At 43.8% G+C, this 15,319-nt stretch overlaps 1 protein-coding gene across 10 annotated transcripts in view; it reads right to left on the reverse strand.

The window, feature by feature from the left end:
* BIN1 (bridging integrator 1) overlaps positions 1–15,319 on the reverse strand; it is an 84,589-nt gene that overhangs the window by 24,661 nt on the left and 44,609 nt on the right. For all 10 annotated transcript variants that reach the window (XM_042877589.1, XM_042877588.1, XM_042877586.1 and 7 more), the window contains exons 5-9: positions 14,497–14,592; positions 10,732–10,839; positions 3,126–3,211; positions 2,169–2,244; positions 163–245 (exon numbers count right to left, since the gene is read on the reverse strand). In XM_042877589.1, the coding sequence (XP_042733523.1) occupies positions 163–245; positions 2,169–2,244; positions 3,126–3,211; positions 10,732–10,839; positions 14,497–14,592 (449 nt within the window). The remainder of the gene's footprint in view (positions 1–162; positions 246–2,168; positions 2,245–3,125; positions 3,212–10,731; positions 10,840–14,496; positions 14,593–15,319) is intronic.

The following is a 15,319-nucleotide window of genomic DNA, read 5'->3' on the forward strand; positions in this document are numbered from 1 at the left end:
TTTTCAAGGAGGGTGCTGGCTGGCTGTATGTAGGCAATCAAATCACTCCCCAGCTGACAACATGGAGATTTCAAGACCCCAGTAGAAACACTCCCTTTTCCACAGCTTGTCCCTCCTCCTCTGCTGGGAGAAAGACAATGTTTCCAGTTACTAGTTACTGACCTGGGCTGTGCTTTAATGGGAAAGGCATTGCCTGAGTACTGCTTGTCTAGACCCAGCAGGACATCATGGAGGTTTTGGTTCAACTGTAAAATATAAAAACAAAAGAGAGAAAAAGAATGAGAAAAGTGTCCAAAAAGAGCCTGTGCTGGCCTGCTTAGGCTGACGAAATACAGTCTTGTGCCTATATGTGCATATACTTAGCTATCCCACAAAGGAACAGTTCTATATCTGTCGCTACTCCTTTGTGGGGAAAAAAAAATCCCACAATACTGAAACCACTGAAAAACTGCTGGTACCTCATGGGAATGCAGTCTCCTGAAGAGACCATCCTCCTTGCTTCTTTCTCACCTACTCCTACCCATGTGCTGCCAGGCACCATTGTAGAAACAGGCAGAGTGTTTAACTGAGAGTCTTCCATGTGGTCATAGGGAAGATCCACTCTAGATTTGTAGCGAAGTTGCTCTTTATACTTCCTTACGAATGAGGGATATAGCAGTAGGACTTCAAGCCAACAGCAAGCTTTGATCCTGCAGGCTGCCTGGGCCATCTAGGTTTAGGCAGAACCTGGATCTCTTGGCAGAAATGCAATGTTAGGGGTTAAACTCTTCCTGACACCAAAAGCTGAAATATTCACTCTGGACACTCCTATCCTGAAAGAGCCAATTCACAAACAAAATTGGATGCCAAATTCCAAATCAGTAGGAGGAGGGATCCAATGCAGTCTGTATCAGAGGCGTCGCATCGGCAACACCAGCACTTAGTTGGATGCTATTGCAGTAATAAGAAACAGATGGCTCTTACTGAACAAAGCAGAAGGCCTGTTGTCATACAAAAGTCCTAAGGAAAGAAAAATCCACAACATGATATAAGAGGATAACTCCTGTCTAGCAGGCATCTTTCCCACCTTCTGCAGAATGTAACTTAACAGCAACAAACTGATAATTGTAATAACCTTCCCTACTCTTAACAATCAGTTCATTTCCCAGTGGAGAAGAGCAGGCCATTAACTGGAAAGGTCCCCATGAAATGTCAGCAGAGCTCAGAACTGATGCATTACACCATAGCAGTAGGCTTCTAGACTGCTGGGAATTTGATGACCATTATAAAGTTGCTTGTTGCTTAGCAGCTATCTTGTTGTTAGGAAGACAGTGACAAGGAAGCAATACCAAAGTTTTCCAGCTGGATTCTCCACTGCTCATCAAGCTCAGAGCAACATTTACAGAGAGTGCATCAGTCTTTGGTGCAACAAAGAGGCCTAAGGAACTCTAGGCTTCTCCAGCTTTTAAGAGTACTAACAGTAAAAACATACCTGTAAATGAAAGTGGCACTAGGAGGATTTCCCTCAGACTACTTCTGAGGTTCCTATTGGGTGCTGGCACACAACACAAATCCAGCTGCCACCAGCCCATGACACACAGGTAACTCACGCAAAGGTCACACTAAGCAATCAAATGCCTTTTTTTGGGTCACAGGGCAGGAAAGAAGACAAAGCAGTGAATTACAGCTGGGAAGGGCCTTCCTAATGGCTGAGTTGGAGTCTAGTCTCACGTTGCACTGACATGAAGACTGACAGATTCCCTGATGTTTCTATCCCCACAGCTAGCTGAAGGTTCAGAGCAACTTGCTGCCAGGCAGTGGGCGGAGTGGACAGATGCCAGGCTGAATGCCCTGGTTAAAGTTTACAGATCCAGATTTTGGAAGAAACAGAGAAAGGAAGCAAAAGAAGGCCAAAATTTGCCACACTCCCCTCTCTGGATCTTCAAATGAGACAAGTGACACACACTCTCACTGCAGCATGGTCCTTGTGGTCTCTTACCCATGTTCTATCCCTTCATATCGCTATCTCAGACAGATCTTCTCCCGTGTTGTTAACCCTCTTTTTTTTTTTCTAAACATTTTCCTTTTATACAGGGCACCTGCTCTTTCCTCTCCAGCTATACCGTTCAGCTTGTTAAATAACAGTGAGGACAGAGTGTGTTAGCAGAACAAACTGTTAGTTGCCTTACCTTGCTCATCTCTTTGTGGAAGTTTTCTTCTAGGCCTGCTATACTCTGGAATGTGTTGACGTAGAAACCAACACGACTGCCAAATGAAAATGAAAGAGAGAAAAGCTTAATGGACACAATGCTCTCCAAAGGCTTTCAGTTATGCCCCTCCTCACACCTTCTGCTCACTGTTCCCACATGAATTCAACTCTGCCAGGTCTGGTACATACAGGAATAGAAGGGCTGCAAGGAAGTGTGGACGGGGTGATGGAACAAAAGCCAGGCATGAGGCAAACATGCTCCAGGTGAGGAGGAGAACAAGTAGGGTAGAATCTGAACTTGTTCTGACAAATGGGAGAGGCAGGTGTGGAGGTGGCTGACCCAAACAATGCTACTGCATTTGAAAATAAGCAGCTAGGGCACTCCTAGGCAGATTTTCCCTGCCTTCCCTGTATGTCAGCTCCTATATTTCATCCTCAGAGCTCCCTGTTGCTTTGTCTGCTTCTTCTCTCACCTTTTTATCAGCACAATCATAAGTATAGCAAAATTCCAATCTCTCAAGTCTTCATCCTCTCTCAGCCAGGCTGTATTTTGTTAAATAGATCACAATAGGAGTACAGTTGCAACCACCAGTTCTTCACTGGGTCTTACGTGGAGCACGTTTAAGGGCAGCCCACATCATGATCCCTCCATTAAGTTTTTTTTCACCCAACTGTATAAACCCAGAAGGAGCATCCAAAGAGCAGCAAACCATCTTCTCACCCTCTCTGTTGTTTTAAAACTGCTGCTTCATGGGTGCTCCCTAGATCTCCCCAGCTGGAGGTAATCCCAGAACAGACTCTCTGAGATGATCCAGAAAGCAAGAGCAGAAACCAGCCCAAGAGAACAACTGAGAACAGTTGTACAGGAAGGTCTGTGGAAAAGCTGAAAGTCTTCACGTCCTTCCAACCAGCTGTTGAGAAAACTTCCAGCACTCACCTATTCCATAGTGAAGGCAGCTCCTCCTGCAGATCAATGTTCATTTCTTCAAACACCTTCTGAGCCTTTACTAACTCTTCTTCAGCCTTAATAACAGAGAAGGGAGAGAGTAAGCTCCAGCACAGACAGGTATTTCAGAGGGCTGGGATAATAGTGACTCTCGACTTTTCTTGGAGAACAAGCAAAATACTGGGATGGGGTAATCCCCATTCCAAACGAATCTCCCAGGAGCAAGAGTTGCATCACTAGCATGGGCCCGTTCAGACTGCCTGGGTTACCCTCAGGGTTTCTTTCAATGGAGATTCCTGTTCAGATACTCAGAAGATAACTGAAACATCCATTAACGTGTTCCAAGTTCTATACATTTCCCTGGTTCCAAAAAATGAATGGACTTGGTCAGGCAGTTTAGCCACTGGTTCAAATGCAGATGAAGACAGAGTGGAACCTGCCCCTTGCTTGGTCTCCAAAAGAGCTGAAATCCATCCCAATAGGTGTTGATGAAGAGTCCTTCCTTGTGAGGACTCTGCTTAAGTAAGGTTATTCCAAAGCACTGCCTCTTCTGAGGAAGGGAAGAGGTCTGCAACCTTGACTGAGATGTCTCTCTCACAGATTAGAGCAGAGAAGCAAGGAAGGGTACGTAAAGCATGAGCTGCAGCAGCAGGAGACTAGGCAGGGAGTCTTGAGCAGCAAGTGTTGGTTTCAGCAGCCTAACATACTCATACTGGTAAAGATCTAATACAAGGGCAAATCCTGGCTGGCTGTTGACTACCAACACCAAAGGAAACTTGCCTTGCACAAGACCTCTTAGTCCAAGTCAAAAGTTTAAATTTGATCTGATCTATTTGACCCCAATGATACTGCATGAACTCCTCTGCATTCCAGAGTCAAAAATGATGATCCTGGCTTCTGTTGATGACAGCAAGCATCAGCAACAAACACATTCCCCTTCCCATATTTGTCCTGGGTAGCCTCTTCCTCTTTTCAGTGTCCTGGCTTACAACCCTAAGCTTGCTAAGTAAAATGTTTGTATTATCTGATTTGCAACAGCAAAAGGAATAAAGAAAGCTGCTATGACTGCCTACTTCTGTGTGTGACTACAGCAGGAATGTCACAACACGCTCCAAACAGCGTGGGAACTGGATCTCTCTTTGTGCCTCCAGTCAGATTCTCACCCCTTCTACGAAATTGTATTTTATCATCTTTGTGTCAGCTTAAATAAAGAAACCCACAGCTTACTGCTCTTTAGTGACAGGTCTACACAAAGATAGGACTGACGGGAGAAAGGACTTAAAAAACATCATGTGGCTCAAAGTCCAGTTTCTCACAGAGCTGCATAGAGTCTTCAAGCTCTCAATCTCTTGCCTGACTTAGAAGCCAGCCACAGAAGCTCCCACTTTCCATCTAGCTCCACCTTTCAGAGCATCACGCATTACTGCCAAAGGCTCTTTGTAGTCAAGATTGGAATAGATTGTTTCCCCCAGAAAATAACACCACGAGTGGTGTAACGTTAACTGTAAAGTTAAGCAAACCCTCTAAGAAACAGGCATGGGGAGAAGGTATCAGGATGTTTCTATCCAGAATCCCTTGTAATATGCTGCTATACTTGCTGAAAAACAGCACTTTGAGAAAGCTTGCATAAAACAACAAAAGAGCCCATTTAAATGGAGACATAGTTTATGCAGGATCAGAAAAGATTATCATAAAGACTTACTCTTCTTTAAACCCCCCTCACGACTGAATGTTTCTAATTCAGCCATTTTAAAGAGAGGGGGGAAAAAAATCTCCCAGTCCATCCTTCGGCTTATCTTAACTCTAGACTAGAATCAGAGCCAACACAGGAGATGGGCTAGCTGGGAGATGAGGCACCACTGTATTCCGTCAGTTTTTCAGATATGCTGAACATTAACCAGTCTTTCCCCCTCTCATTTACCTGTTCAGAAGGTCAAAGAACCTAGAAAGCAATGTATCAGTAGTGACATACCAAGGTAAAGGCAAAATCAGCAACAGGCAACGTTCACTCCAGAACAGCTGTAGGAATCAGCAACCCCGTGGCTCAGCCAGTGCTCCTTCCCAGACACTGCACTCCCTAGCCACTTCTGGTTGATTTTTCTTAGATGCAAGGGTCCTGACACCGGATAAGGCAGACAGCTTCTAGTGCATTCACTGATCATAGATCTGCTTCATTTCCTGATCCTTGAGAACAGTTTCCCAGAGATTTTTGCTGACTAACTGCTTGAAGAGTTGGAATTTAGCTTTCCTAAAATTTAGCATCCTATTTTTACAGCCAGTATGTCTGATATCCCTCACTAGCATGAACTCTCCACCACTGCATGGTCACTACAGCCCTGGCAGTCTCCAATTCTGATGTCAGCAATCAGTTCCCTTGTGTTGGTGAGCCAAAGGTCCAGTATTACATCCTCCCTGGCGGGGCTGTCCATTACCTGGCTTAATAAATTATCCTCAATACATTCCAGGAGCCTCCTGGGTTGCTACTGTGTTACTTTCCTAGCAAACAGATGAGGCTGACTTGTGAGGAAGGAAGGAAAAACATAGGCTTCAGAGGCAGAGCTCATCATTACACATCTGTGCTCTTTTGTTTCAGTTATCACCTTTGTCATCCTGACGGAGAACTGAGGCACAGGACCGAAGGCCCAGGCCCATGAAACATGATCTTAAAAATTCTTCCTCTTCTCTCACTGTCTGAAATTGAAAAGGTTTGAGCAGGAGCTACACAACACAGATGCTTTCCTGACATTACCTCGAGCTACAGCTTTGAGAGCTAAGCACAGCCAGCTCAGCTGTGATAGTGGGATGGCTGTGTTGTGTATCCCATCACCGTGCATCTCATGAGCATCCTGCAATTTCCAGCCTGCTGCTTTTAGCAATCTGGCAACCACTTCTCCTAAAACACCACACCGTGGTAGTTATACACTGCTCAGTAAATAGTTCAGATATCCTCCAAGAGGAAGGAGGCAGGAAGACCACAGGGCATCCACCTCAGCCCCATCAGTCTCTGCCAAACTTTCTTCTCCCCAGCAGGGAGCAAGGACCAGGACCCAGCTCAATGGCTCTCCTCCATGGAGAGAAACACTGCTCTGCTATCACTACAACAGCACCCAGAACGGCTTTCCTGGTCTGAAGTCAGCATTTCAGAGTGCTTATTAAAAAGGCAAGAATTTGCTGTTCTAAGCTATTTTCCTCTTTGTTTCAAAAAGTACTGTCACCAAAATTTGTAATTGCGAGTTTGCAGTAGTAAGCCTCCCAGTAGATTTTTACAGAAATCCCTCGCAGACCTTCTTCTAAAAGCCTCAAAAGCCAGCAATCTGAATGCTGAAAGGAGTTGCTTTTGTGTTGTTTTTTTTTAATTTAATACTAGAAATAATAAGTATTGCTGCCCCCATTTTTTCTTAAAGGTTGTAAAGTAAGAGGAATTAGAAGAGAAAGCAACATAGCTGCCGGTAAACAGAAGCAATCTTTGCAGGACTTAACACTCTGAGGCTCTTCAATAAATGCAGTGTCATCAGCCCTCTTGCTTTTATCATGAGCTTAATGAGATTTAGGGTTGCCATTAACACCTTTAGTCTGAAGAATCGGGTGAATACAAAAACTGAAGCTTTTCTCTTTTTTAAGCTCTCTGCCTGCTAAGCCTGGAAACCTACAGCTTCAGAACACAAACATATCATCCTTCTTGAAATTTGCAGGCTACACATAAAAAAATAAAAAAAAAAAAAGAAGCCTCCCATAACTGGAAAGACAAAAATTTAAGGTTAGTAATAGTATTACGTAAGGAATAAAAGAGGAACAACTTAGAGGACTTAAATTGATTTGAAAATATACAGGGTGACTGAAAATATTAACACTACTTAGCAGATTAAAGCCACTACAATAGAGCCACTAGAAAGATGACACACATCCCTTCTTACCTGCTTTAGGGCAAAGTCACCCAGCAGATTAAAATTATCAATTAACTACACAGCACACTGAGATCACAGTGAAATGAATGAGGGAGCCCCTGTATATGCTGTTTCTGCTAGTAATCTGTGGGAGGTGGTATTGCTCCCAGTCACACCAGCCAGCTTGAGAAGAGGAAGAACCAATTTATCTGTGTCTTCTAAAATATCCTCTACCACCTTTCTAGTCCTCCAGAAGTACCACCAGCTAAACAGATCAGTCAAGAGCCAGAACCAAACAGATCCTTCCCAGCATACCCAAGGCACAGGGAAAGCCTTGGGAAGCCTGCCAAACGTCCTTCTCCCTTCCAGCGAGAATGAATACTTATTTCCTCACTTTGCTATGCATCTTAAGCAGGACTGCTCACAGCTGTTCCTTCCCCAGGCATGTGGTAACCTAGTATTTTCCTAGATTTTCCATCACAAAGTGACGGAAAATCCCAGGTGATCTATAAGGTCAGTTTTCTTATTTCCTGTATTTCCAAACTACAATTCATTTATTGTGACATGGAAAAAGTACAAGCATTTGAACAAGACCAGGGCCTTGTCAGCAGGTAACTCGTGCTCTCTGTCTGAGTAACGATCTTCTATTCCTTTGCCTATTGATAACATTCTCTTCTCACTGCTTTCGTTCTTGTTCTGAGCTCCAAGATAGATACCAAGGGAAATTTCATCAGGAGGCTGTGCCTCTCCAGAACTACTAGGAAATTTTCAATCTGAAATCTGGACTACTCTTACTTCCCTACTCATTTCCCTCAAGATGCTATAACCTAAACCTTTTCCCAATTTCTGCCACGTAATGCAACCATGACATCCACCTGGAGTTTCCCAGGTATACTGTGAGGGGTACGAATTCCCTGGGCTGAATCCACCTCTTCTATGCAGACTGAACCTCTGAGTTTTTGGAAATGGCTTTTTCAGACCAGCAAAGCCAAGCCAGTGATGATTTTGGATTTTACCATAGGAGAGTACTGCAACCTAACTCAGCTGCCACAGAAATTGTTTTTGAAGCAATGCTTTATTTCCGGCTTTACTCAACAGCAGAAGTTAAGAAGCCAATTTTTCAGTGTTTCCCTCTTTTTTCTTTCTTAAACAGCAACAGTAAAAATCGATTGCTTCATTTAGAAGAAATGAATAACTGGAGGAACTACACTACACCCCCCTCCATCTTGGCATTATTCCATAGCCTTTCTCCATCCTCATCTCATTTTATGGGGGGAAAACAATAGCCTAGTGTTAATGCACTTGGTCAGAAATCAACAGGGCAGGCACAGATTCAGACCAGTCACTGGTTAGCAACTTCTGTGTGCCCACTGCCGCGCAGGAGCATTAAGGACAGGCTTAACACATGGACCAGAGTGAACGTTGCCTAGACATTAGTAGCATAGTACAATCTAGAGCCCAAGACAGCGCATGCAGGGTTAGAGCCAGGTAAATCAGCAGTCACCTGATTTCGGAGCAGATTAGTTTGCGCAACGAGGTGAGCTTGTAGCTTCCCTTGACACCACTGAGGCGCAGCTTTCTCAAGCAGCGAAACAGGCTTGGGGATGGGAGCATGTTTGAGTGAAAAGAGAAAAAAACAGAATACAAGAGAGAGACAAACGTATATTTTGTTTTGGGGATTAAAAAAAATTAAAATCACAGAGACTGTATTGAGAGGCTGGGTCAAACCAGTATCATCAAGGCGATAGGAATAAAACAAACATCCTGGGATTGATCAGTTATGAATCCTTTGAAGCATGCCAAGTTTAGCAGTAATTAATGCTCCAGTGTGGGCTGGGATACTGTAGACTAGCCGGGCAGCTGCAAAGAGCAACAGATAATTGTTGTTAGTGGCCTAGCACACAGACAACTCTACTCCAAGCCATGGCTGTGAAATGGGAGCTCCTTGAAGAGAGGTCAGGATTAATTAATCGTGCCATTTGTTTACTTGCAACAGTTGAAAGTCCACAGCAGTTTATTTTAATGGCATGTTGTGAGTTTAGCAATAAGTGGCAGGAGTCCTGGCTGGGAAAAGAACATTGTATATTAAAGAACAAGAAGAGACTGCATATCTCCAAAAGGCATTCCCAAGGCTGCTCGTGTTACTATAATACCATGAAACATCACACAACTAAGTTTGCATTCGTATGCTGTGTCATAAACAAAATTTATCTTCCCTCTGGGCCCATCATCACATTTCAAAGTATCTTACACTGAAACATCCCTACTTCACAGGTCGCAAAACTGCAGTCACAGGGATGAAGAGGTGAACTCCCTACAGTCACAGTGCACAATTTGCCCTGGCAGGCTCAGCAGAGTTGAGCAGGCAGCAGCTGTGGGATCAAGAAGTTGGGCTGCCTCTTTGGGAAGAGCACAAGCACATAGCTTTGGGGTACTTTCAGTGTTCCTGTCTTTACAGGATCAGGCTAGTGATGCATCACAGATGATACACTGCCTGGACTTAAGGCCTACAGCACAGGAGGGAGAAAGATGTGATCAGACACTCATTTTTGCTCACAAGAAGTCTAGTAAAGTATTAAGAGGCATTTGCATGGGCTGAATCAGGAACAGAGCACCATCTCCTAAACTGCAACACTTCACTCTTCAACCTGTACTACTTTTTCCATATGTTAACTAAAGAGCAACAAACCATCCCTCAATAAAAACATATTTTTTGCAAGCAGTCGTGGCAGCATGAGAGAGTGCAGCAATGACAAAGATCAGTGCAGACCACCAGCTACCAATCAGAGTAAATGAATTCCTACCACACTGCCACTGCAGCAAAGATCCCAGAGGCACATACCAAAAACAATACCACGCCCCATGGAAATACCTCTCTTACCCCTGCACACACTGCAGTATGGCTTTCAACAGACAACATGACTGGCTGGGCCTCATGCCTTGCATACATAACCATGAATCACTTTGCCACACAAATGATGCAATGACACCTGAGCCATCAATCATTCTCCTCTTTGTTTGTCAGGATTAATCACAGTGCATGTGCTAGGAGAGCAGGTGACTGATGACTGGCAGCATAAAAATAAAATACTGTCAGACATTAAACACAAATCTTTAGCCTGGGGAGAGAAGCATCTTTATTCTTTCCATGTTATAGATATACTATTGCCTCTCACATAGCCCTAATCTTTCCTACCTGAACTGCAAAGCAAAAGGTGCCAACACTTCTCAGCCTGGTTAAAAATACAGGTTAGAGTATCAAAGGACTTCACAAATGCCACCAACCTCAAGAAACACTCAAACTCTTATAGTCGCTCTTGCTTTAATATGGGGAGACAGAGCCCTAAGAAGCAAACAAGCTGGCAAGTTTTACTGTGGTATTGCAAGGCTTTGTTTCCCCCAGAGGGGCACATGCTATTCCAATAGAGGATACTGGTTCTGCAACACCTGAGAAAACACGTCAGGGCCTTGCAGTGATGCTGACAAATGCCCAACTGATGATGGTGGGTGTGATCTGAGACACCAGAACGCATCCTGCCTTCTAGGAGAATTGAACAGGTGAGAAGGAAACACCTAGCCAAACCTCACCACAACACCCCTCTGAACAAAGAATACCCAGTGAAGTGGTACATGCTTGCTTTACACCTGCTCATTAAGCAAAAAGCAGACTTCCCAAATGAAAGGACAGTTGCACATCCTTCTGTTTGCTTTACCTTCGCAATTTTGGTTTCATCCTTCTTCTTTGCAGTTTGCAGGGCTTCAAAGTGGTGTCTGGCACTGTCATAATCCACAAGCTTCCTTCCTCGCTTTGCTATGCGAGACTACAAAAGAAGGAGAAAAAGAGTTATGACAACCCAGCAGCCAAAACCACAATCTTAGGATCCCCCTCTCATCCCCTCAGCTTTCCCTGCTTGTACCTGTTCACCCAGCTTCATGCTCTGCCTGCACGAGGACTTCCACTGGATATCCTACAAAAGCTGCCCTGGAGCCATGTATGGCAACAACCACCCTGGAGGGAGCTGCTCAGGAACATCCAGCCAGGGAAGACAAACAGATCTATACAACAACAGCCCCTCCTCTGAATGACATTAATGTTTTCAGAGCTGTAGTTCAGGTGCTGCTTAAGTGCTACCAGATGCCTGCAACCTGCAGGTACCTGTTTCTTCATTTTCAGGGCCAAGAGGGCTGCTGCCACTCTCTAACTAACCAGTCCATAGCCCCAGCTCATGCAGAAGCTCAAAAGATGGTTCAACACAAGAAGGCATCTCTGCTGCCAGCACAGCAAAAGCATTCTTCCACATGCTCAGGATATGCCTACGACAGCATTTTAGACCCTGCGACAGGAGATCCAGACAGAAGTATGGATCAGCTGATGTGACCACGGTCATGACCAGTGGTCCACTGTAACTAGCTATTGAGCAAGAGAAGTGCCAAGAGACTCAGGCCCATTAGGCTGCTCTGCTATAAACCATCCACTGCCCTTTCCCCCTGTGCTCCCCTACAAACAACCCAGATGATATAAGTCAGAGCACAGGGCTTCCCAGCCCAGCTGTAGCACAGAGAGCCAAATGCCCTGTCAGTGATCAGCAAGCTGAAGACTAACTGAAGAGCTTGAATGAAGAGGACACAAAGGAGCCAGGAAGGTTTCAAATTAATCATACAGCTCGGGGAAATTGAAATTGCAAGATGAAGAATCAGCATCAAGGATTTACTTGCAAAGCAAAATCTTCCCCACAGCCCTTGGCAGGGAGATGTGGTCTCTTCTCCCCAGACTCCTGCAGATAAACTGCAAAACCACACTCAGGGTTGATCTCTTTGCCAGACCAGCTGGGACCAGTTTGCACATCTCCCACACATGCTCCTCTAAGCTTTCAGTGAACACTGCTGCAGCACTGCGTGAGTCACAGAAATCTGCAGGATCTCAGCCACACGCAAACCCAGACAATGTCAAAGCACTCAGCTTGCTCCAAGAATGGAATCACGAAGAAGCTGATCCAGTCCTCAGCCACAGCCAGCAAAAGACACCTTCCCAGCCTGCACTCCTCTTGAGAAATATTGCCAGCTGGGCACCGAGATGGGCTGTAGGAGGGGGCTTCCAGCACCGATGTCTCCAAGATGCAAGTTAATGCATCTTCCACACAATCCAGATTAAACACACGACCAAGTGGGAGATCTATGGGAATGAATACCTTCCTTTGGTCAGAATGGCACACATGGAAGTGCTGCAAGGAATCAGTATCCAGCAAGTCCTTCTGGAGCACTCACTGATCGTGCAACTGCCTGAACTGAATGGCAGTAATAGGACTTAGCCCAGTTCTGGATGCCTGCAAGGTTTTCTGTATGACTATAGGACAGCTGTAGCTACTCACTGAAAAGCTACTCAGAAGCTGAACTTCAACTGATGTTTTTATTTCTTACAATATATCCATCTTAATTTGAACCTCAATTTTAAAAATATTTTTTTCGTGCTGATATTTGTTTTCAAACCTGGTAGAAACAGTGCACCAGTTTTAGTGTAAGACAGACATTTTCCAACCCCACAGCTAGTCAGAAAACAGGTTTTGGTTCATATTCTCTGGGCTCACTGCAGAGACCTGCACTGTCATTATGTGTTCCACAATCACAATCAAAAACTCACTCAGAAACACTAAATAACAGACTATACAAAAGTCCTACTTCAGAAAGCTAGAGATATTGACCTGCACAGAAAGGACCCTGAATTTTTTTGCTCCCATTCTTCAAGTTACAAAAGGCAGAGACTGTTTTATTTCCCCCCAGCAAACATTAAAAATGTTTTCCTTACTAAAGGAATAGTATGTTTTCACATTTCTGTTGTAGATCCTGTAGGAAACCTAAAAAATTCAAGGGAATTTTTCCAGCCCCATCAGAACAGCAGAAGAAGATTCAGAACACGTTAGAATTTAACAAACAAGTAACACACGCATGATCTAGCAACACACATTTGTTACTGGGCCATTAACAAAAAACAGGCCTTCACTTAACTAAATTAAAATCATTTTCTCTCCATCATCTTTCTTCATCACGCTAACACCAGAATTCCAGGAAAAGCAAAAGAAAAAAAAAAAAAAAAAGGTTTTTGTGTCAAACAAAACAAAACTATTACCACAGCAACTGAAGTATTTCATTAATTATACATGACTACTTTTTCTTTCCTGCATGCCACCAGAACTTTAACTTCTGATATTCTAGAGCATCACCTGAAGATTGTGATATCAGTAACAGTTATCTCTTGACCCATTCCAAAATCAGAAAGGATCAGTGAGTGTTCATTGGCTCATCCCTTGAGTTTTGGTGGAATTTGGGTGGTTCAAGTTTCACACTCCTTTTAAAATCACACTGTACAACCTCAGGATTATGAAATCCCAAAGATGCTAAGCATGGAAGAAACATGACACTGCTATTACTAACCAGTGCACAGTCACTAGGGCTGATAAAATGCAATTTAGTCAGAAGCAGGGCAGAAGTCTGAACCTACAGAGAGCCCACTAAAGAAGCAGCAGCACACAAGTCTCTGCACTGCTAAGATACATATGGGAATCACACTACAGGGTATGATCAGCACTTCAGCCTTTAACAGCTGGAAAGCAATAGCCCTTCCCCACCTCACATTTCCAGGAACAGAAGAGGTTGGAAAAATGAAACAAAAACAAGGAGCTCCAGGAGGCAATGACATTGCTGCTTAGGGCTCATTTTACAAGCCTATGTCCTGCCTCCCTTCGATACAGCACGATCCTCCTGAAGCAACAAATACTGACAAACTCTTTAAGAACCATGTGGTGGGAAAAGGGTTGTTTTCATTGGAAAGAAGCCAAGCTGATACTTCCATGTGGTGATATCATTACTAGTGCTTCCATATGGTGAAGACATTTCCTGCATAACCTTCCCAAAACAAATGGAGAGATGACTACAGGGGAAGGGGAATTTACAGGACACCATTCAAACCCAGGTTGATCTCCCACCAAAAGACCTATATTCAGCATTCCTCCTTCTCTGCAAAGAGCTGATTATATGCACAGCAGGACTTCAGGGAACACAAAGAAATCTGTCCTTCACGCTGGCCTCTATCTATAAAGTATATTTGCCACTAACTGTTTCCTCAATGTTTTGTACTTACAGGGAAATTAAAAAATAACAAAGGACTGAAAAAACTGAGAGCTTGGTGAGCTGCTCCTGACACCACTCTCCTACACTGTGATACAATCACAATTTTTTTTACAAGTTCTCATTATACATTTAAGGGGTTTTTTTTTCAGCATCTTTCCCCTGGATTCTTCATTCAAGCCTAATGGAGAAAATAGTACTTTCATACGACCCAGAGCTGCAAAGACTTTGGCTGCTCTAATAGGAACTTTTGCAACAGCACACATACCTTTTTAAAAAACATGGGGATGCAAAGAACTAATGCTTATGAGATTTCATCTGCAATGACTCTAGATCAGACTTAAAGAGAATCTTACTTTGATATCTGGGAATTGGCCAAGGTATGTATCCATGGTCAGAAGAGCCTGATCCACCAGTTTCTGATGGAAATCTGTCCAGAGGAGATCATTGTTCTGAAAAACAAAAGCAATGAGTTAACTATTCAGAGCACAGAGCTTTGCATTCTGCAAGTGCTACAGTTAGTAATTTCAGACCCCAGAGCTCTTAAGAAACAGTCATTTCTTTGGAAAAACAAAGAAGCAGAAAAGTAAGATGAAAAGTGAGGTCATGGCAGAAATGTAGAAACAGAAAAGGCAGCTTGATGCTGCTAATTCAGGGAGCCACTTGGAAGATACAGCATTCTTCAGAAACCTTCCTTTCAGGGTTTGCCTTTTCCCCAGCAGTGCTAGCCCAAAACTAGCCCAAATCCATATAGCAGAAGGGAAGATGAAGGTCAGGGCTCCGTTCATATCCTCCTCCCAAGTCACTTTCCTCCAGCAGCAACAAAATTGGGACACCTGACACCACTGCACTGTTTTCTCCTTCACTGTAATGCAGCTCTGGAATATAATAAACAGCAGAATGCTATCACAGCACTCTTCAGCCCTCACCACCTGCCTCCACAGCCTCCTGGAGGTTCTTTTCAAAGCTAGCTCTCTAAGCCACACATACATTATCCTTTATTTTTCTTAGCCAAGCTAATTTCCCATCAACAACCAGGATTAAGTGGAAATTACTTCTACTTCCTGTTTTTCCATTTGGCCAAATGGTTTTGGCAAAACTACTCAGAAAAAATGCCCATGTTATGGAGAAATTTTTGGGTGTTATTTCTCTGGTCAGGAATAGTACTTTTCTTCCAGT

The sequence above is a fragment of the Lagopus leucura genome, unplaced genomic scaffold (genome assembly GCF_019238085.1).
Source record: "Lagopus leucura isolate 7727_CA_CO unplaced genomic scaffold, USGS_WTPT01 Super-Scaffold_100019, whole genome shotgun sequence".
In the NCBI taxonomy this organism is placed as follows: Eukaryota; Metazoa; Chordata; class Aves; order Galliformes; family Phasianidae; genus Lagopus; species Lagopus leucura.